This window comes from Kogia breviceps, chromosome 19 (assembly GCF_026419965.1).
Source record: "Kogia breviceps isolate mKogBre1 chromosome 19, mKogBre1 haplotype 1, whole genome shotgun sequence".
Taxonomy (NCBI): Eukaryota; Metazoa; Chordata; class Mammalia; order Artiodactyla; family Physeteridae; genus Kogia; species Kogia breviceps.
This window is the reverse complement of record NC_081328.1, coordinates 10,807,542-10,824,876: the sequence shown is the minus strand read 5'-3', so window position 1 is coordinate 10,824,876 and position 17,335 is coordinate 10,807,542. Positions and strand designations below refer to the sequence as shown.

General features: G+C 38.8%; 1 protein-coding gene across 1 annotated transcript in view; it reads right to left on the bottom strand.

Annotated features, from left to right (window-relative positions):
* Positions 1 to 3,692: 3,692 nt before the first annotated feature.
* UBE2G1 (ubiquitin conjugating enzyme E2 G1) overlaps positions 3,693 to 17,335 on the bottom strand; it is a 101,511-nt gene continuing 87,868 nt past the window's right edge. Inside the window, exons 5-6 of the mRNA XM_059046822.2 lie at positions 16,596 to 16,718; positions 3,693 to 4,806 (exon numbers count right to left, since the gene is read on the bottom strand). Coding sequence (XP_058902805.1) covers positions 16,632 to 16,718 — 87 coding nt within the window. The 3' untranslated portion in view covers positions 3,693 to 4,806; positions 16,596 to 16,631. The remainder of the gene's footprint in view (positions 4,807 to 16,595; positions 16,719 to 17,335) is intronic.

Sequence of the window (17,335 nt, the reverse complement as noted above, 5' to 3'; positions counted from 1 at the left end):
CTTAAGAGCATAGGGGAACAGACTCTTTCTGGGGAGGTAGTGTCATATCATGATAGAAGGGGAGAGGGAGGGAATCACTAGACTGGTAGTCCAATTAATTGGGTTCAAGTACAAGCCTCAACGCCTCAGTCTCTACGTGACCTGGGAAAAAATATCCAGGAGGTAAGAAATAATGGCACGCGGTATGTAAGGGAGGTCATGAAACTGAATCCCGGCCATGAAACCTACTTTCTCTACAGTCTTGACAAATTAATCTGAACCTGATTCTGCGTGAGGATCCTTTGAAGAATGTGATAGATCCCTTACGAAACACATCTAGCACAAGCCCGCCACAAAGTGGAGGCTCAATAAATAGGAACTTGATTGCTGGCGCTCATGAGGGTTAAGGGAGAGGTCACGGTGCTAACAGTACTATTATACTGCACTTGTTCCTAATGGAGACTGCTGGCAAGGGAAAACCAAGTACCTTATCGGTGACTGGCTATGCAGCTATGTCTAAGATGTGTCTGGCTGCCTTTTTTGAAAGCCTTTCCTTCTCCTTCACTGCAGCCCAGCGGGGTGTGCAGACTCCAAGAGACAAGGAAGCCTAGTCCTACGGAGACAGCCAGCTTACACCATCTGAAACTGAGCAACCAAGAATAACTGAATCCCTTTGGGGTTTGCAGTCCTTCAGAAAATGAACAATTTTAATTTGGTGAGGTGTTACCAACTCTATCTTTATGAGAGGGAGGGAGAAAATCAACTGATCCTTCCTCAGAGCCTACGTACAGCCTTGCACACAGTAGACAAAAGTCAAAAGCTGTTCATTTGCATTGGAAGCATGGGAATAAAACTTTTTTGCTATATACCTCGAGTAGATGATTATGCTTAAAACTGATATTTCAAGTTTAGGGACATCATCTAGACCTTTCTATAATAGTTTTATTTCAAATATATTTTTCAGAAAAATGAAACCCTGAAAAACAAGCCCCCACTTTCCCCAAACTGCTCTCAAGGAGGATTTTCTTCTTTGTGATTAAGAAATCAGGCTCCATGTTCTTTTCTCAGAGTTTGTAAGGAAGAGGCCTTAAAACCACTGGCAACTTCTGTCAAGACAGACAAGCTTTCAACACCTAACACTGTAAATCCATATAAACTATATATAAAGATGCAGGGTGAAAAGCTGAATATTCACATCCTGAATCCTGTTGCGGTCTGCAGTCCTCTAGAAAAAGGAAAAAATTTGTTAAGGGGGAAAAAAGTACTCAGTTCTTGCTGCATTTGCACTAACTTACTGAGTGGTACTGGGCAGGTATTGGGGCCAAAGTTTGCCCATCTGTTTAGAGGAGGGAAGGCAGGGATTGAGATGGTGCCTATGTTCTCTTCCAGTTGATGTCTGAGACCGGGTTCTTCACCTTTTGGCTTTATCTTCATGGGAGAACCAGTCTAGGCCAAAGACATAATCCCAAATAATGCTCTAACATGTGCTCATGTTATTTTATATAAGGTTCTAAATCAGCATGCACGAAATTCTGATCAAGAATGGTGGTTGGCCGCGTACTGGGAATTTTAAGACCATTATATCAGGTTGGAAGTCAAGTGAACTTCCTATCCTCTGGTTCCTTCTTTAAATAAGGTTTAAAAAATTTTTTATCTAGATTCCCCTGTGGACCCTTTGCTATCATGTGCTGTTTATACAGAAAGAATCCCATAACTTGCTTTGGAGACCTGCATCCTGAAACCAAAATAGCTCATGATACAGCCTCTAAGTCATCATTTATTGATTTAGAGAGCAGCCATCACATGATCGAGGTGCTTTACAGTACAGTCAACATCACAGCAGAGCTCGCAGGGTTAAATACAATCAACAAATTACAGAACTCAACAAACAGACAGACAGACAACTGGAATGAAGCAACATTATGTTGAATTTCAAAGATGCTGCGAAGTGGCAGTGCCCAAAAGGGAATTCCACCAACTGGGGGCCAGACAGGCAAAGATACACAGGCACCGCAACCCCAAACGGGCAGATCTGTAGGGGGTGAATGAGCATATAAAATAAAATTTCACAATCAAGAATGAAGGCCATTAAAGACACTATGGCACCCAAGTAATCACAGAACTAGTGGAATAACCTCACAAAAATATCACCTTGTAATGACAAGAAAACCAACCTCATTTGGATGTTAAACTCACAAGAGGCCAGAAAGCCGCTGAGATCATCCATGCCATTATGAGCACAGACTGAAGTCGATTAAGCCTTTACAAGAACTTGGAATAAATTTAGGAAACAGGCAACGAACGGTTCTACAATCCGTAAGACTATGCAGGTGTTGTGGACAGCTGGCACGAGGTCAGGGAGAAAAATCCTTTTCCTAAAGCAGACAAGACTCACACTGATGATGAGGCACTGCTGGGACAAAAGCCACCTGGATCAGTGTCACCTGAGTGTGTTGTAACATCAAATGTAGAGGCATTTAGATTCACAGTCAGATGAACACTGGGAAAGGCACAGATGACACCTCTGACGGAGGAAAAGAAGCCAAAATCTCTCTCGAGGCCTGTGTTTCCATACGTAGCACGCTCAGGGCACCAGATGGAAACGGGTGTCATGAGACGTGCACTCATTCCTGGCTCTCCTTCTATCCCCCAAGATCTAGCCCTAAAGAACACATGGTTACACCAAAGTAACTGCATTAATGTGGCACTTAAAGTTCAAGAATAGTTGTCCCTGAGTTACTAGGTCATTTGCTCCTCTCTGAAGAGTCAAATCCCAGGTTTTAACTCAAGAGATTGCTAGCAGAATTACAGCAATAGGGGAACAAAATTCAGACTCCATCTTGCCACAAGCAAGCACCATGTGAACAATTTCTGCTTTAAGAATAAAAAGGGATTGCATTCCAAGTCCCAGGTAGGCATGCAGTACTGGCACTTTGGGGCAACAATATTTACACAGTCTTTGAAAAAGTAAAGTCACACGCCAAGTTCTTGAACAAAATTGGGCTGCAATCAATCAGACAATTTCACATTCAGCCATTACACATTTATGGGCTTTTTTAATGCTTCAGAGTGAAGAAGAGACTGAGATTTAGAAAAATCATTCTCTACTGTGACTACATCCTCAAATTATTTTACTTCTGCTTTAAAAAAGACAAGCAAAGTTCATAAAGGACTGGCTCCTCGCAGGAATCCTTTCACTCTTCTGCCCAAACATTTCTCCAAACCCCCCAGAGCAGAAAGGCACCAATTCTCACTGATTCTCACAATTAAACACCATGTCCCATCAGGTACTGTCTCAAGTTCTATCCCTTATATGCCAAAGACTACCTCCCAATCCCAGCCTCACACCAAACACAGAGGAACCTGGGCCCACCTTTAACACTGCACATGCTCATTTTACATTTCCTGAAATTATTTTTGAAAACTTATGATATGAAATATACTTATGCTCAAACAGTAATAAAAATCCAAGTGCACTATGTCAGTGGCAAAATCTGTATATGTCAAATAACAAAGCCTTTACATCCCTGTAATGCTTTGAGATTCACGTAAGAATCTACACAGAACCCATTACATACACTGCCATGGCCATGTGATTTTCAAGTATTAAATTTGTTTGCATAAGGAAACAACCTGAGATTTTTCTAAACTGCACTTCTCTGGCACTCAGTATTATAACCTTCATTCAATACAATAAAAGCCAACAACTTGACAATTATTGGAAAAAAATTATATTTTGGAAGAACTCACTACATAAGGTGACAGAATTCCAAAATCAAATTACATGAAAATATACATCGCAATTTCTCTGTACAATAGGTGAGAAAAATCTGCAGTATAGAGAATAGAGGCAAAGAAATATGAAGGGCTAAGGAGAAGGGTGTGTGGGTAAACAGCATTTTTAATAGCAAACCCAGAAGTTAAGTAGAAAGCCTGCAGCTGTGCATGCTTTATTCATCCAACCTTCACATTAGGTAACTGAGGGCAAAAATAAAACCAAATCAGAATTTTGTATTGTTTGGGGTAAATTTCAATAATTTAAAAACTGAATTGAATTCAGAACCAACTCTTTTTAGTTCTTGGGGATAATGACTGAATTCAAGAGCTCTCAACAATGAAAAAATGTTATTGCTGTATCCAATCCAAGAGATGGGTGCAAGTATAATACAAAAGGGATGAAGCACCTAGCGATGACCATTCCTCTGAAGTCATCATTAAATATCAAGTAGTTGCTTATTGAGTGTTTCAGTATTTGAACTAAATGATTTGAAAACTTCCTGGCAGACAGAAGAGATAAAAGCAAAGGGGAGTGTGTCAAAACAAAGAAGATACAAAGTTTAGTAAGTGAAAAGAGTTTAATGAAGCCTCAATGGTTTAAAGGAAATTAAATGGAAACTTTTAATCCTAATTGCTTTTTATCTGACATGCTTTAAGGAGTCTTTTAAAACTGATAAGAAACAATGAATAGGGAAAGAAAACCTGCTAAAATCTTTTAGAATTTACACGATTCTTATTCTACTACAACAAAAGCATTATTTGGTACAAGGTGTGTTTGTGGATGTACATGAACAGTATATATATTATCCGGATCATGTTGTGCTATGTACAGGTCTTTACAATTCTTCCTGAAGGTTAAAACAGTTCATTAGAATTCAAAATGCGTAATCATCTGTAAGTTGGCACTTGTTAGGCTCTTGTCAGCATTGATACTGGCATGTTTTATTGCAGCCCAGTTCCAGCCAGTGTTTGCCAACTTGTTACAACAGAAGTCCAGCAATAGGTGGGTAGAGTGCAGGAAAAACAGTGCCATGTTTCTCAATTGGAGACCTACAAGAAAGCAAACAGCATTATATAATGATTTTATAAATTACAAAAGAATTAATTGATTAGAAATTTTTATTTGTATTCCATTTCTTGGGAAACAAATTTTTCATTTCACTTTAAGCTCACTTTTGTGCTTTTCCAATATGATAGCCACATACAACCATTTCATTTTAAATTCAAGTAATTGTTAATAAAATTTTAAATTTAGTTCCTCAGTCACACTACCCACATATCGAGTGCTCAGTATGTCTACTGACTACCATGGTGGACACTGCAAATATAGATTATTTCCATCAGTGAAGAAAGTTCTATTACTAAGCCTTAACTTAGATTTCTCTAGGTTCAGTCCAAACCTATTTTATCCATGAAGCCTCCAACAACTGACCTTCTCTCCCAATTAGAGTTCCCTATTGTTTTGTATCTGCTGATCTCATGTGTTCAATTAGACTAGAAGAACCACAGCTAAATAAAAACAACTACCACCTTATTATGCTTATTATGTGCCAAGCAGTATACAAAGTGCTATACAAACTTATCTCATGCAATGCTCATAATCACCACATGAAGGGGTTTCCCCCATTTTACAGAGAAAAGAGAAACAAGGTCACAGAGCTAATTAATAAGTGGCAGAGGGCTTCCCTGGTGGCACAGTGGTTGAGAATCCGCCTGCCGATGCAGGGGATACGGGTTCGTGCCCCGGTCCGGGAAGATCCCACATGCCGCGGAGCGGCTGGGCCCGTGAGCCATGGCCGCTGAGCCTGTGCGTCCAGAGCCTGCGCTCCGCAACGGGAGAGGCCACAACAGTGAGAGGCCCGCGTACCACCAAAAAAAATAAATAAATAAGTGGCAGAGTTTCCTGTTCAAAAGGTTAGGAAAACATTAGTTTCAATTTAAAAAAACCTCTAATTAAATGATTGGACTTTTCAGAGCTTTTATTATATGAATGTGTCCTTTGAGTATGTAGGGGGAGCAGGAGAAGGGGGCAAGGGAGGAGAATACCTATTACTATCACATCGGATCAAGTACTCCAGAAACACAGAAGTCTGTATCACCTGCCAAGCCAATGCTGGTCACAAAGAAGTCTAATAGAAGATGACTGGGAATCCAAGGGATATAATTTTAAACTCCTAACAGTGAAGCCAAATGTACTTAGAGCCATGGCAAATATTTAACTCACACCAGACGTGTGAAAAGTTCAGTGTGTCTTCTAAGTCCCTGAATGAATTTATCAATATTACAATCACCCGAATTCAACCACACCAGAGCTGATGTGGGCAGGAAGAAAGCTGTGGGCTTCTCTATGGCAGAACATGTGCCTATTTCCCAAATTTAGACTACCTCCCTAAGACAGCTCCTGAGAAGGAGAATGGCTGCTAAATTTCTCTCCAAAGTGCTCACACCAATCAATGTAAACGGTCCCCAGCAAAGCACTGAATCCACCAGATATGACTATACCACCTTCACCAGCAATCAGGTTCTATTGTTTGCACACAGATACACATATGTGCACACGTTTTATTAGAAAATCTAAAGACATAGACTGATACTCAAGAGAAATCATTATGAATAGGACTGTAACTTTTCGGTTACGTTACTTAAATGTTTTTCCAAAGACTACATATCACACCCAAATTTACCCCTGTCCAATTAACCTCTCAGGGCTGAAAAAGAACTGGGTATAGAGCTTGGGCGTTCAGTAATCATTCCCTTATGATATGAACAAGAAATGTCAGGGCCACAAAAGAACCATTTAAAGACTACCTCCATGTGAGGTTTTAAAGAAAAATACTCCAGAGACGACTGACTATAGAAAGTCATTAACTACCTAAAATCAGGTATTTGAGCCTTTTAGTAGTTAGGACCCAGCTTTAAATAGCTTTAGCTTTTTCAGCAGGAAAAGGAAAAATCTATTCCCCCCCAGCTCCGCCTTTAAATAAAATATATTCTAAACAGAAAAAAGGCCTTGGTACAGAAAAAGCAAGTTTGTTGTTTTTTTCTCTAGAAAGAGAAATGTGAAACTGAATTACTTGCGTAACACTCAAATAAATGGTGCTGACCTAAAACAGTCATTTACAATTTGTAAGCATATCCCATTTCTGATTTAAAATAAATCTTCTGTTGTGTGACTCTGTTAAAAAATCACACCATTTTTATATTAATGGAAATTATATCAACTGTATGTCTTTACAAAATGACTTAAGTATCTATTTTTTGCCTCAAACTTACACTTCATTATTCTTGATTTCTAACCTACAAATCCGGAGATGGTTTAGTTGGAAAGTGTCTTGTTCCATTTATTTCTAAAACTAGAATCAAATCATTAGTTTTCCATGTGGTTACACAATTTAATCTTTTTAAAAGGCCTAAAAAAATAAAAAGCAGACAAGCGTGATTTAAAAAAAAAAACAACACTTTTTTTTCTAACACTTTTTGATGTTAAAGACAATATTGAAAGTAATTCGTCATTCAAGGGTAAGTGTCCCAATAAGTTCAACCATTCTTAAGTGAAAGCAGTCCGTGAGTTAAATAGCTTAGTATCAAGGAAGTTTTCCCCATTATCTTTCACACAGATAATTCCAAAAGTTCCAATTCATTCTACACTGCCAGCAAATATACTACTTACTAAACAACAACTCTCCCCCTATCACCAATCCATCCGTTTTTCCCCCAAACTGAACTATGCTTTTTCTTTTCCTTATGTCATGCACTGGTGACCATCCACACACCTCCTTTCTGAGGTCGGTAATACCTCACTGTCCTAGCTCTCCTCCTTGTGACCAAGCAGCCCACATGTTTCTGTCCCCTAAATGTGGAAATTGTGCAAGATGCTGTCTTTGGCCCTAGTATGTACTGCTCTCCATACCAAATGAATGGTCATCTCTACTCCAGAGACTTCTAATCTCACCCGCAGCCCTACATCTAACCTCTGTGCTAACCATTCAGTATCAGTCATACTTTCTCAAAGCCGCACCGTGCTTCTACTCCCACTAGAGCTCTGCGTGTGGTTTAACCTTTTTTATGCCTGGTCTAACTGGCTAAGTGAACAGCTCTCTAATGGCCTGGATAATGTGTATGGTACTCCTACAGAGCCCTTTCTTTCCCAAGAAAACAGTGCCTTTGTAAATATTCATTAACAAGAAATGAAATGAGCTCAGGGTCAGCTGTTCTTGGTGTTACCTCTCATTTCAAGATATAAATCTTAATCCTTAATAACACGCAACTGTTAAAAGGGAAGCAGATATATATTATTGAGCTAGTAAAATATCAAGACAATGTTAAACGCAAAGTACAGATTGTATGCTATGTATACATTTATGTTATAAACACAGACACACAAAATCACACTTGTGTGTACATGTGTGCTGGGGGGAGAGTAAGATTTCTGAAAGATTAAACAGTGTTTACTTCTGATAGCAGAACAGGGGAGCTGAGATGGAAAAGAGATTTACTTTTCCTTATATATAGCTGCAACTATAAAGGTAGCAGTCATATTCAGAGGGAACCAAAATAGAGCCATGATATTTATATAGGTTAGAGAAGATGTTTCTAGAAGGGAGATCAATAGTCAATTCAATTCAATTGCTACAGAGATTAAAAATCAAAACTAAGGGACTTCCCTGGTGGTCCAGTGGTTAACACTCCCCACTTCCACTGCAGGGGGCACAGGTTCGATCCCTGGTCGGGCGAACTAAGATCACACACGCCTCATGGTGCGGCCAAAAAAACCCACTAAACTAAAATTAAGCCTTTGGATGTGGCAAACAGGCAGCCCCTGGTTTCCTTATTACTTTAGTTTTCTGTGGAGAGGGAAGAAGGTGAGCCAAATGTGCTAGAAGATTGACAGTTTAAAAAAAAAAAAAAAAAAAAAGCAAAGCCCCTTTGCTTCCCACGTCCCTCTCTTCCTCCCTAAAGTTAAGTAGTACTACAAACTGTAAGAATTTTATATATTTTTTCTAGTCCTTTCTTTTTAAAAAAACTTTTATTCTATCAGATAACTATGATAGAATAAAATATAGTTGGTTTTACTTTATAATTTACATAAATGATATACTTTTTTTTTGCAAATTGCTTTGCTACTCAAGATTGTGTTGAGATTTAACCATGTTGATTATATATAACTAAGTCTACATTAGGTATTTTAGCTGATACAACAGAATATTGTGATATAAATAGTAACTGATCAATTCTGATAGGCCTTTTAAATAAAATTACACACAATACTGCAAGCAATATCCTTGTATCATGTCTCTCTGTACACACGTGCTAGAGTTTCTCTAACCTATACACCTAAACCACAGGATATGTTTTCAAATCGACTAGATATTACCAAATTGCTCTCCAACGTTGACAGAAAAACTTCACTCATGCCAGTATTTCCGGTACACCATTTCCCGAAATCCTCACCAACACTTGGGTTTCTTGGACATTTTGATTTTTTTTTTGCAGTAGGCGGGCCTCTCACTGCTGTGGCCTCTCCCGCTGCGGAGCACAGGCTCCGGACGCGCAGGCTCAGCGGCCATGGCTCACGGGCCCAGCCGCTCCGCGGCATGTGGGATCTTCCCGGACCGGGGCACGAACCCGTGTCCCCTGCATCGGCAGGTGGACTCTCAACCACTGCGCCACCAGGGAAGCCCCAAGTTTTTGGTTTTGATACTGCCAAACTTATCAAATTTTTTCCTTTTATGGGTGTTACTGGTGCCTAATAAATCCTTCTCTACCTTGATATTCTCCTGTATTTTGTTCTGATAGCTTTTTCACATCTGTCTTCTGTTTTAAAATTTACTGAAGATAGCTTAGTCTCCTCCTTACCTCAGTCAACAAGATCACCTGTATTAGTGGGAGTGAGATGGATGCATCCTTGAAGCAGGTTCAGTAGAGTTTGCACTTTTCTTCATAATCTTATTGTAACACAAGAGATCAGAAAGCCTTTAAGGAGCCCTAATTTTAAGGAGATACGGGTGAGATGTGGAGGCTAATCCTTAAATGATCAGGATATGAAACCCATCAAGGATGTGGTCCTACTGTGATAATCACATACTCCAAATGTGGTCTCAAATAAGCCATGAAGAAAATATGGCCGCCTAGGAGGAACAGAAGGCATATACATGGAGCCACATATACTTCTATTTGTGAGAAATGACTAGATTCATGCGTACGCATATGCAACGAGGTAAGGCAGAAACTCTTCTTACTGTGCTGGGCTACACAATGCCTACTATCCCGGGTCAGGTTATCTACGAAACAGATTCTCAGACAGGTATTTGTAAAACGTTTACTGGGAAGTGCTTCCAAAAACAAGAGTGAGAGAAATAGGTCTAAGCAGAAGAAGAAGAACTGAGGGGGGCAGTTGAAATAAAGGCTTCAGTCAATCCCACACTGGAATGGCCCTTCAGATAATTCCCAAATTGAGAAAAAAGTCCAAGCCTTTGTATCAACCCATCCGTAACCCAAACCAACTAGTCCTTGGGTGCAAGTGGCCTCTGGGGAAGGACTAACTTGGGCAAGTGATCTCTTGTAGCGACTCCTAGAAAGCACCTCAGCTATGAGTTATCAGTAGACAACATTCCCAACAGGCTGGGATATGATGATTTCCCTCTGGACAGGAGACAGTCACATCCACTACACCCATAGCTTATCTTCTCTTATCATCTTACTTATCCCCTGATAAAGCCAACCAGAAAGTTGTGAGTTGACCTATGAAGAGGCCCATGTGACAAAAAACTTAAGACTCAGTCAATGGCCTGTAAGGAATAGAAACCTGACAAAAACCAGTTGACTGAACTTGGAAGCAGATCCACCCACAGCTGAGCCCTGAGATGGCTGCAGTGCCAACCAACAGCTTGACTGCAGCATTATAAGGAGCCCAGAGCCAGAAGAATCAACCGAGTCATACACAGAACCCTGGCCTATGGAAACCATGGGTAAGAAATGCTGTTTTAAGTCACTGAATTGTAGGTAATCTGTAACACAGCAACAGAGAATTAATACAACCCCTCTAGCCTTGATACAGAACCAAAAGACCAAAGTCCTTTTGTCTAGTGGTATAGAATGTGGCCACACTGCTGATCTATGGGAAAGGGAGGATTTGTTTCTCCCTTTTTCCTCTCTCTTCATCCCATCCCACACCTGAATTAGAAAAAGGATATGGTTATTAATTATTAATAATCTTTATATAGGAGACACAGATACTACATGATTACACTTATATGAGGTATCTAAAGTAGTCACACTGATAGAAACATAAAGTGGTGGTTGCCAAGGCCTGGGAAGAGGGGGAATGGAGAGTTGTTCAAGGGGTAGAGAAGTTTCAGTCGTGCAAAATGAAAAGGCTCTAGAGATGTACTGTACAACAATGTGCATATAGTTAACAATACTGTACACATAAAAATTGTTAAGAGGGTAGATTTAGGTTGTGTGTTTACCACAATAAAAGTAAAATAAAGAAAATCTGGGTCAAGTACATCAACACTAATGTTTCCAGTTTAAAAAAAATTACATAAGTTATGGATTTTGATGTAAAAAATTACATCATAAAAAATACTAAATTAAATTTACTTTTCATTCAACCCAAACAGAATGTACATTTTTCAAGTGCTTATTGTGGGTTTTATTTTACATCATCCTATCACAAGACTACAGAGACTGAGGATATTCAGAAAGTGCATGAAAAAAGCAAGTCTTCAAGAGTTTGAGTGATAGACTAGAGCTCGCTAAATCTGCCACAAAGCAACAGGTTTCTAAAGTATAGCTGTGGGCATAAAAATCATGTAATGACAGAGACATTTAGATTATGTGGAGCTTCCCTGGTGGTGCAGTGGTTAAGAATCCACCTGCCAACACAGGGGACACGGGTTCGAGCCCTGATCTGGGAAGATCCCACATGCCGCGGAGCAACTAAGCCCGTGTGCCACAACTACTGAGCCCACGTGCCACAACTACTGAAGCCCGCATGCCTAGAGCCCGTGCTCTGCAACAAGAGAAGCCACCGCAATGAGAAGACCGCGCACCACAATGAAGAGATCCCCCACTTGCTGCAACTAGAGAAAGCCCACGCGCAACAGCGAAGACCCAACACAGCCAAAAATAAATAAGTAAAAATAAATAACTTTATAAAAAATAATAATAATTAAAAAATAAAGATTATGTGGGCACCTCAACCCTACAGCCTACCTTGTTCTGTGCATTAGGTAGATGAGTAAAATATAGACCCTTTTTTAGAAGATATTAGTTAAGTCATGGAGTCTGATGTGATTTCTTAATTTAATTTTCAAATGATTTCACTTTTAGTGCAATCCAAACAGATGACTGGAATTGGGTACTCACTGAGGCATCATTTCCCAACTGCATCATATCGTACGTAACAAGAGCAGTAAGACAAATTCATAAATGGCTAAAAGTTAATACTCTGTGCTACAGTGCTTCAGAAAGGGAAGAATTTGCTTGGGGATGAAGAGCAATAACCTCATGAAAGAGGGGAAATGTGAAATGGACCTCGTATCAAGTGGCAAAAGAAAGAGAACACACATTCCAGACCCTTGGCACGGGAGATGGGTCGAGTATTTGAGTTGAATGAATGACGAGATAACATTTCAGAAAGAGGGGGACTACATGAGCATAAGAGGGAAGCTACTGGTAATTTTTAATCAACATACAATAGACAAGATTGGGTCCCTGAATGCTAGTTAAGTACATCTGCTTTAATTACTTTATTTATTTATTTATTTTTTGGCAGCACCACACAGCTTGTGGGATCTCAGCTCCCCAGCCAGGAATTGAACCTGTGCCACAGCAGTGAAATCTTAACCACTATACCACCAGGAAACTCCCCTTAATTACTCATTAATCAATGTTTCCCAAAGAATGTTTGTCTTTGGCCATAGGTGGGCCAAAGGATCCTCGTGATGACGATGAGCTTCAGACTGAAAACAAAATGCAAAATCGTTTACTCAGTTCTTACTAATGAAAAACACACAGTTCAAAGACTATATAATTTTTATTTATTTATTTTTTTTTTTGCGGTACGCGGGCCTCTCACTGCTGTGGCCTCTCCCGTTGTGGAGCACAGGCTCTGGACGCACCGGCTCAGCGGCCATGGCTCACGGGCCCAGCCGCTCCGCGGCATGTGGGATCCTCCCGGACCGGGGCACGAACCCGTGGTCCCCTGCATCGGCAGGCGGACTCTCAACCACTGCGCCACCAGGGAAGCCCAAGACTATAATTTTTCACACAGAAGCCTGAGCTTAATAGTAACACAATAAGTTAGGAATAGTAACTAAAATTAACCATTAAAATATTAGTGCATTAATTTAATTCAAAATTCTGTCCTATCTAATGTCCAGCTGCCACACACACCCTTCTACAACAGTGCACAGCCATTACAATGCACGAATGAATTTATATGTAGGACTTGCGACTTTAAAGAAGGTTGTTTAAGCAGTGCTGACCTGTTTGCCAAGATTTCCAGTTATTGCTTCCTACACCTTTAATTGTAAGTTCTCAGTTTAATTTAATTATTAACAGTATATTATACTGTTTTTCAATTAACCTATTCTATGCAAGGAGGTATTTTGATTCAACATTATTATCTGCCTCTGTCTTCTTTTTCCGTGAACCTTAATCTTGATAAGTATACTTTAAAGATGTGTATGTTATGATCAAGTATAAATTAACTCTAATCCCACCAACAAAGAAGATAATATATAATCCGTTACAAAATTGGTTTGTGACACTTCATTAATACTTATTTATTTTACTTGCAATATAAATAAAAGGTAAATAAAATTCTTGATTATTTCCTAAATTTATAAACTACTGTTTATATGGTAAAATCACGCATAAGCTTAGGCTCCAACCTATTATTTCCTTCCTCTCAATTCGTTGTTGTCACCAAGCTCTTTTCTGACTGGAAAATAGTATGGGTAAGGAAAACAAGACCTGAAGTGTTTGTTGTTCCTAAAATATTGTCCGACCCATAAAAGAACCAATGCAATGAATGAGCTGAGCTTTGTGAAGACTAACATGGCAGTTGTATCCAGGACAAATATCTAGGATGAAGTGCAGGCCGACACAAAAGATGTTCAACTAGTAACAAGAACTTGACCTAAGGTGATAGAAAGCAAGAGTCAAAAAAAAAGATGAGGATCACTGACTAGACATGTGGCAGGTATTAGATGTTAATGATAATGAAATCAGGACAGGACTATTAGCAAAAATAAACAAAACAGATATAAATAAGGTGGTGAAAAACAGAAATAATTTGAAGACTGCAAGGTTACCGCTATATCTGTTGGGAACAAAGAGAAGTAAGGTTAATTTTCAGCATTTTAGGTTATTATAACAAGATCTAAAAGTAGATATGAGTCTTTTCAGAAACTGAGAGATATCAAACATGAAAACAGAATGAAAAGTGGGTAGACTTTAGCTTAACTTCTGATTTACCTTTGCATTTGATACATTTAATCATAAAAATCAAAAATAAAAATTAAGACAGTGTGATACTGGTTCAAGGATAGACAAGCCAACCAAGGAAACCTAGAAAGGTCAGAAACAGATCAACACATACTGTAATGTAGTTTTACAACATAATTGACACTGCATATCAGTGGTGAAAGGATGCACTTGTCAATAAATGATGCAGTCAACAGTTATATATTAGGGGGAATCAAAGAGTAAAGCTGAACTCCAACTCTCACCATACATCAACCAATTTCAGTGAATTCAACACATATGTGAAAGGCAAAACCATAATAACTTTTAGAAGACAGTATACAATAGTAGCTTTCTGATAGCAGGGAAGAAATTAAGACATAAAAAGTAAAATGCATACAGGAAACAACTAAAAAATTAAACTGCATCAAAATTAAGCACCTCTGTTCATCCAAAGACACAATGGCAAAAAGTGAACTGACAAGGATACAAATCAATAACCGAACTGAAAAACAGGAAAGACCAGAATAAGCATTTCACAGAGGAAGTGTCGATGGTCAAACACGTTACAATATGCAACTGCATTGGTAACTAAGGCAACACACATTAAGTCCATAATGACATATCATTTTACACCAGTTCAAAAACTTTGGGAAAACAAACTTTGAAGAAGTCTGATAATATCAAATGTTAACGGAATAGGGAACAAATGAAATCCTTGTCCTTGCCAAAAGGAGTATAAATAGATGCAACATTTTGGAAGACAATTTGGCATGATCTACTCAAAGTGATGTGCATATACCTTTAACTTAATGCCACCCTTAGGTATACACCCAAGAAACTCTTGTAGTATCTCTGCAACAAGAAACAAGGATAGCCACATTCTCTGTAATAGCAAAAACAGAGCAAAACAGGGGATTCCCTGGTGGTCCAGTGGTTAGGACTCTGTGCTTTCACTGCCCTGGGCCCAGGTTCAATCCCTGATTGGGGAACTAAGATCCTGCAAGCCAGGAGGCATGGCCAAAAAAACCCAAAAGAACAAAAAACAAACAAACAAAACACCAAGCAAAAACAAAACAACAACGACAAAAAAAAAACAAAACAAACAAAAGAACCCCTCCCAAAATAGAGAAATAATGCAATGAGAATCGAGAGTAATTTATCTAATGAAATACTACTTAATAGTGAAAACAGAAGAAATATAACTGCACATAACAAAGACCAATTTCAAGAATATAATGATGAGCTAAAAGTCACAAAAGAATGCATACATTACAATTCCACATATATTTAGTTCAAAAACATGGAATATGTTGTTTAGGAATACAAACTTGATGAAATTGTGAAGAAAAGCAATGGTACACAAAGAATTGGGAATATGAAAAAAGGATGGGGTAGGAGGGGAATATAGGAGATGTAACAGGTAGTAATGAAGTTCTTTTTCTTTTTTAATATTGATTGATTGATTGACTGGCCACACCACACAGCTTGTGGGGATCTTAGTTCCCCACCAGGGATTGAATCCAGGCCCTCGGCAGTGAGAACACGGAGTCCTAACCACTGACTGGACCACCTGGGAATTTCTAAAGTTCTTTTGCTTAAAATAGGTGGCCAGGTACAGGGATGTATCATGTATTCTGATTTTTCAGATCCTACGTTTCATAAACAGGTTTTATCACCTCGATATCTGATTTTAGAAAGGGAAACCAAGTAGCTTAAATATCACACATTTGGTCAATTCATCTACACCATGTCCTCTTCTAAGCCAGATGGGCGGCTGCTATCTTTGGCTCCTTGCTAGACTTAAAACGGACTTGTAGACAGGTGGCATACAATAAAAAGGAAAATTTTCCTACTGGCCTTATAAGTAATAAACAAGGATAAAGACCAATTAAAAAAACAAAGGTAGATGTTTAATATAAAATATAATCCTTCTTTAAAAAAAACTGGGAAACAAAAATTTAAGTCATTCTTTATCCATATAGCACAGTATGAGAAGATACAAGAAACTTCAAATGCCTAGCTTAGTCAAAGATGGTAAACCAAAAGGTAAAACGGAGGAAACTTAGCTTTAAAAAAAAAAACAGAACAGAACTTTATAATGAGAAACTTTACCATCAGTGAAAAGAGATAGACTGCTACCACACTAACAACCAGTTTAACACAAAATATCTTGTAAAAAACAGCTGCATTTACTGAAGGAAAAAGCAAGCGATGACACTATTTCTGCTGAGAAATAGGAGACTACTAAGAAATGAGGCCAATGAAAACAGGCAATTCAAATACCCAAATCACACAATTTCTAAAAACATTTATGACGTGTATAAAAATGCAAAAGAATAGGATGATTTTTTAAATGAACTTACCCTGAAATAAATGAAGTTACAGCTGTTGAATAAATGTCACTCAAAAGCAGTCTCTTGGCTTTTTCTTACACAGCGGGCAACTTTCCTTTTGAATTCTCCATTTCTGTCTTCCCTCCATTCTTTCTATAAGTACAAAAGAAACAGCAACTGATTTTATGTAAACTCCTCTTACAATCTCAAATACTAATTTTAATTTTGAATGTAATGCTTTGGTAATGTGAACACTTTTAAAATGTTAAAAAGTTGACAAGGTAGGAGTAGTCAAGAAACACTTTTGCAAGGCACTCTGCTAGGATACATGCAAATGACCTCTACAGGCAAAAGTCTCTTTAAAAAAGGAAAAGGCCCTGAAGATCATCAGCAGTTCTGTATTATGGTAAAAAGAAAGCTACGACTTACACATAAGATACCCAGGCTATCTGAAGGATCACCAACTCTCCCTACTGGTAGCAACCAGAAAATAAAGTAGACATAACAGGGCCTCCAATATTAAGTATATGGGTGTAATGCATCATACTGAGATGATACTGAGTACTATTTCTAGCGGGGGTGGGGGAATGAGGGGCTGGGACACATGACAGTGACAATATCACTATCACTGCCTGGCCCATGAAAATGGAACACAAAACAGCACCAGCATAGTTTCACAGGAGAATAGAGCTGATCTTACTTAGCCTGTAAATATCAGGAAATTCTCACAAAAATGCCCAGCCCTTTCCCCCCCAGCCCATATCATCCAT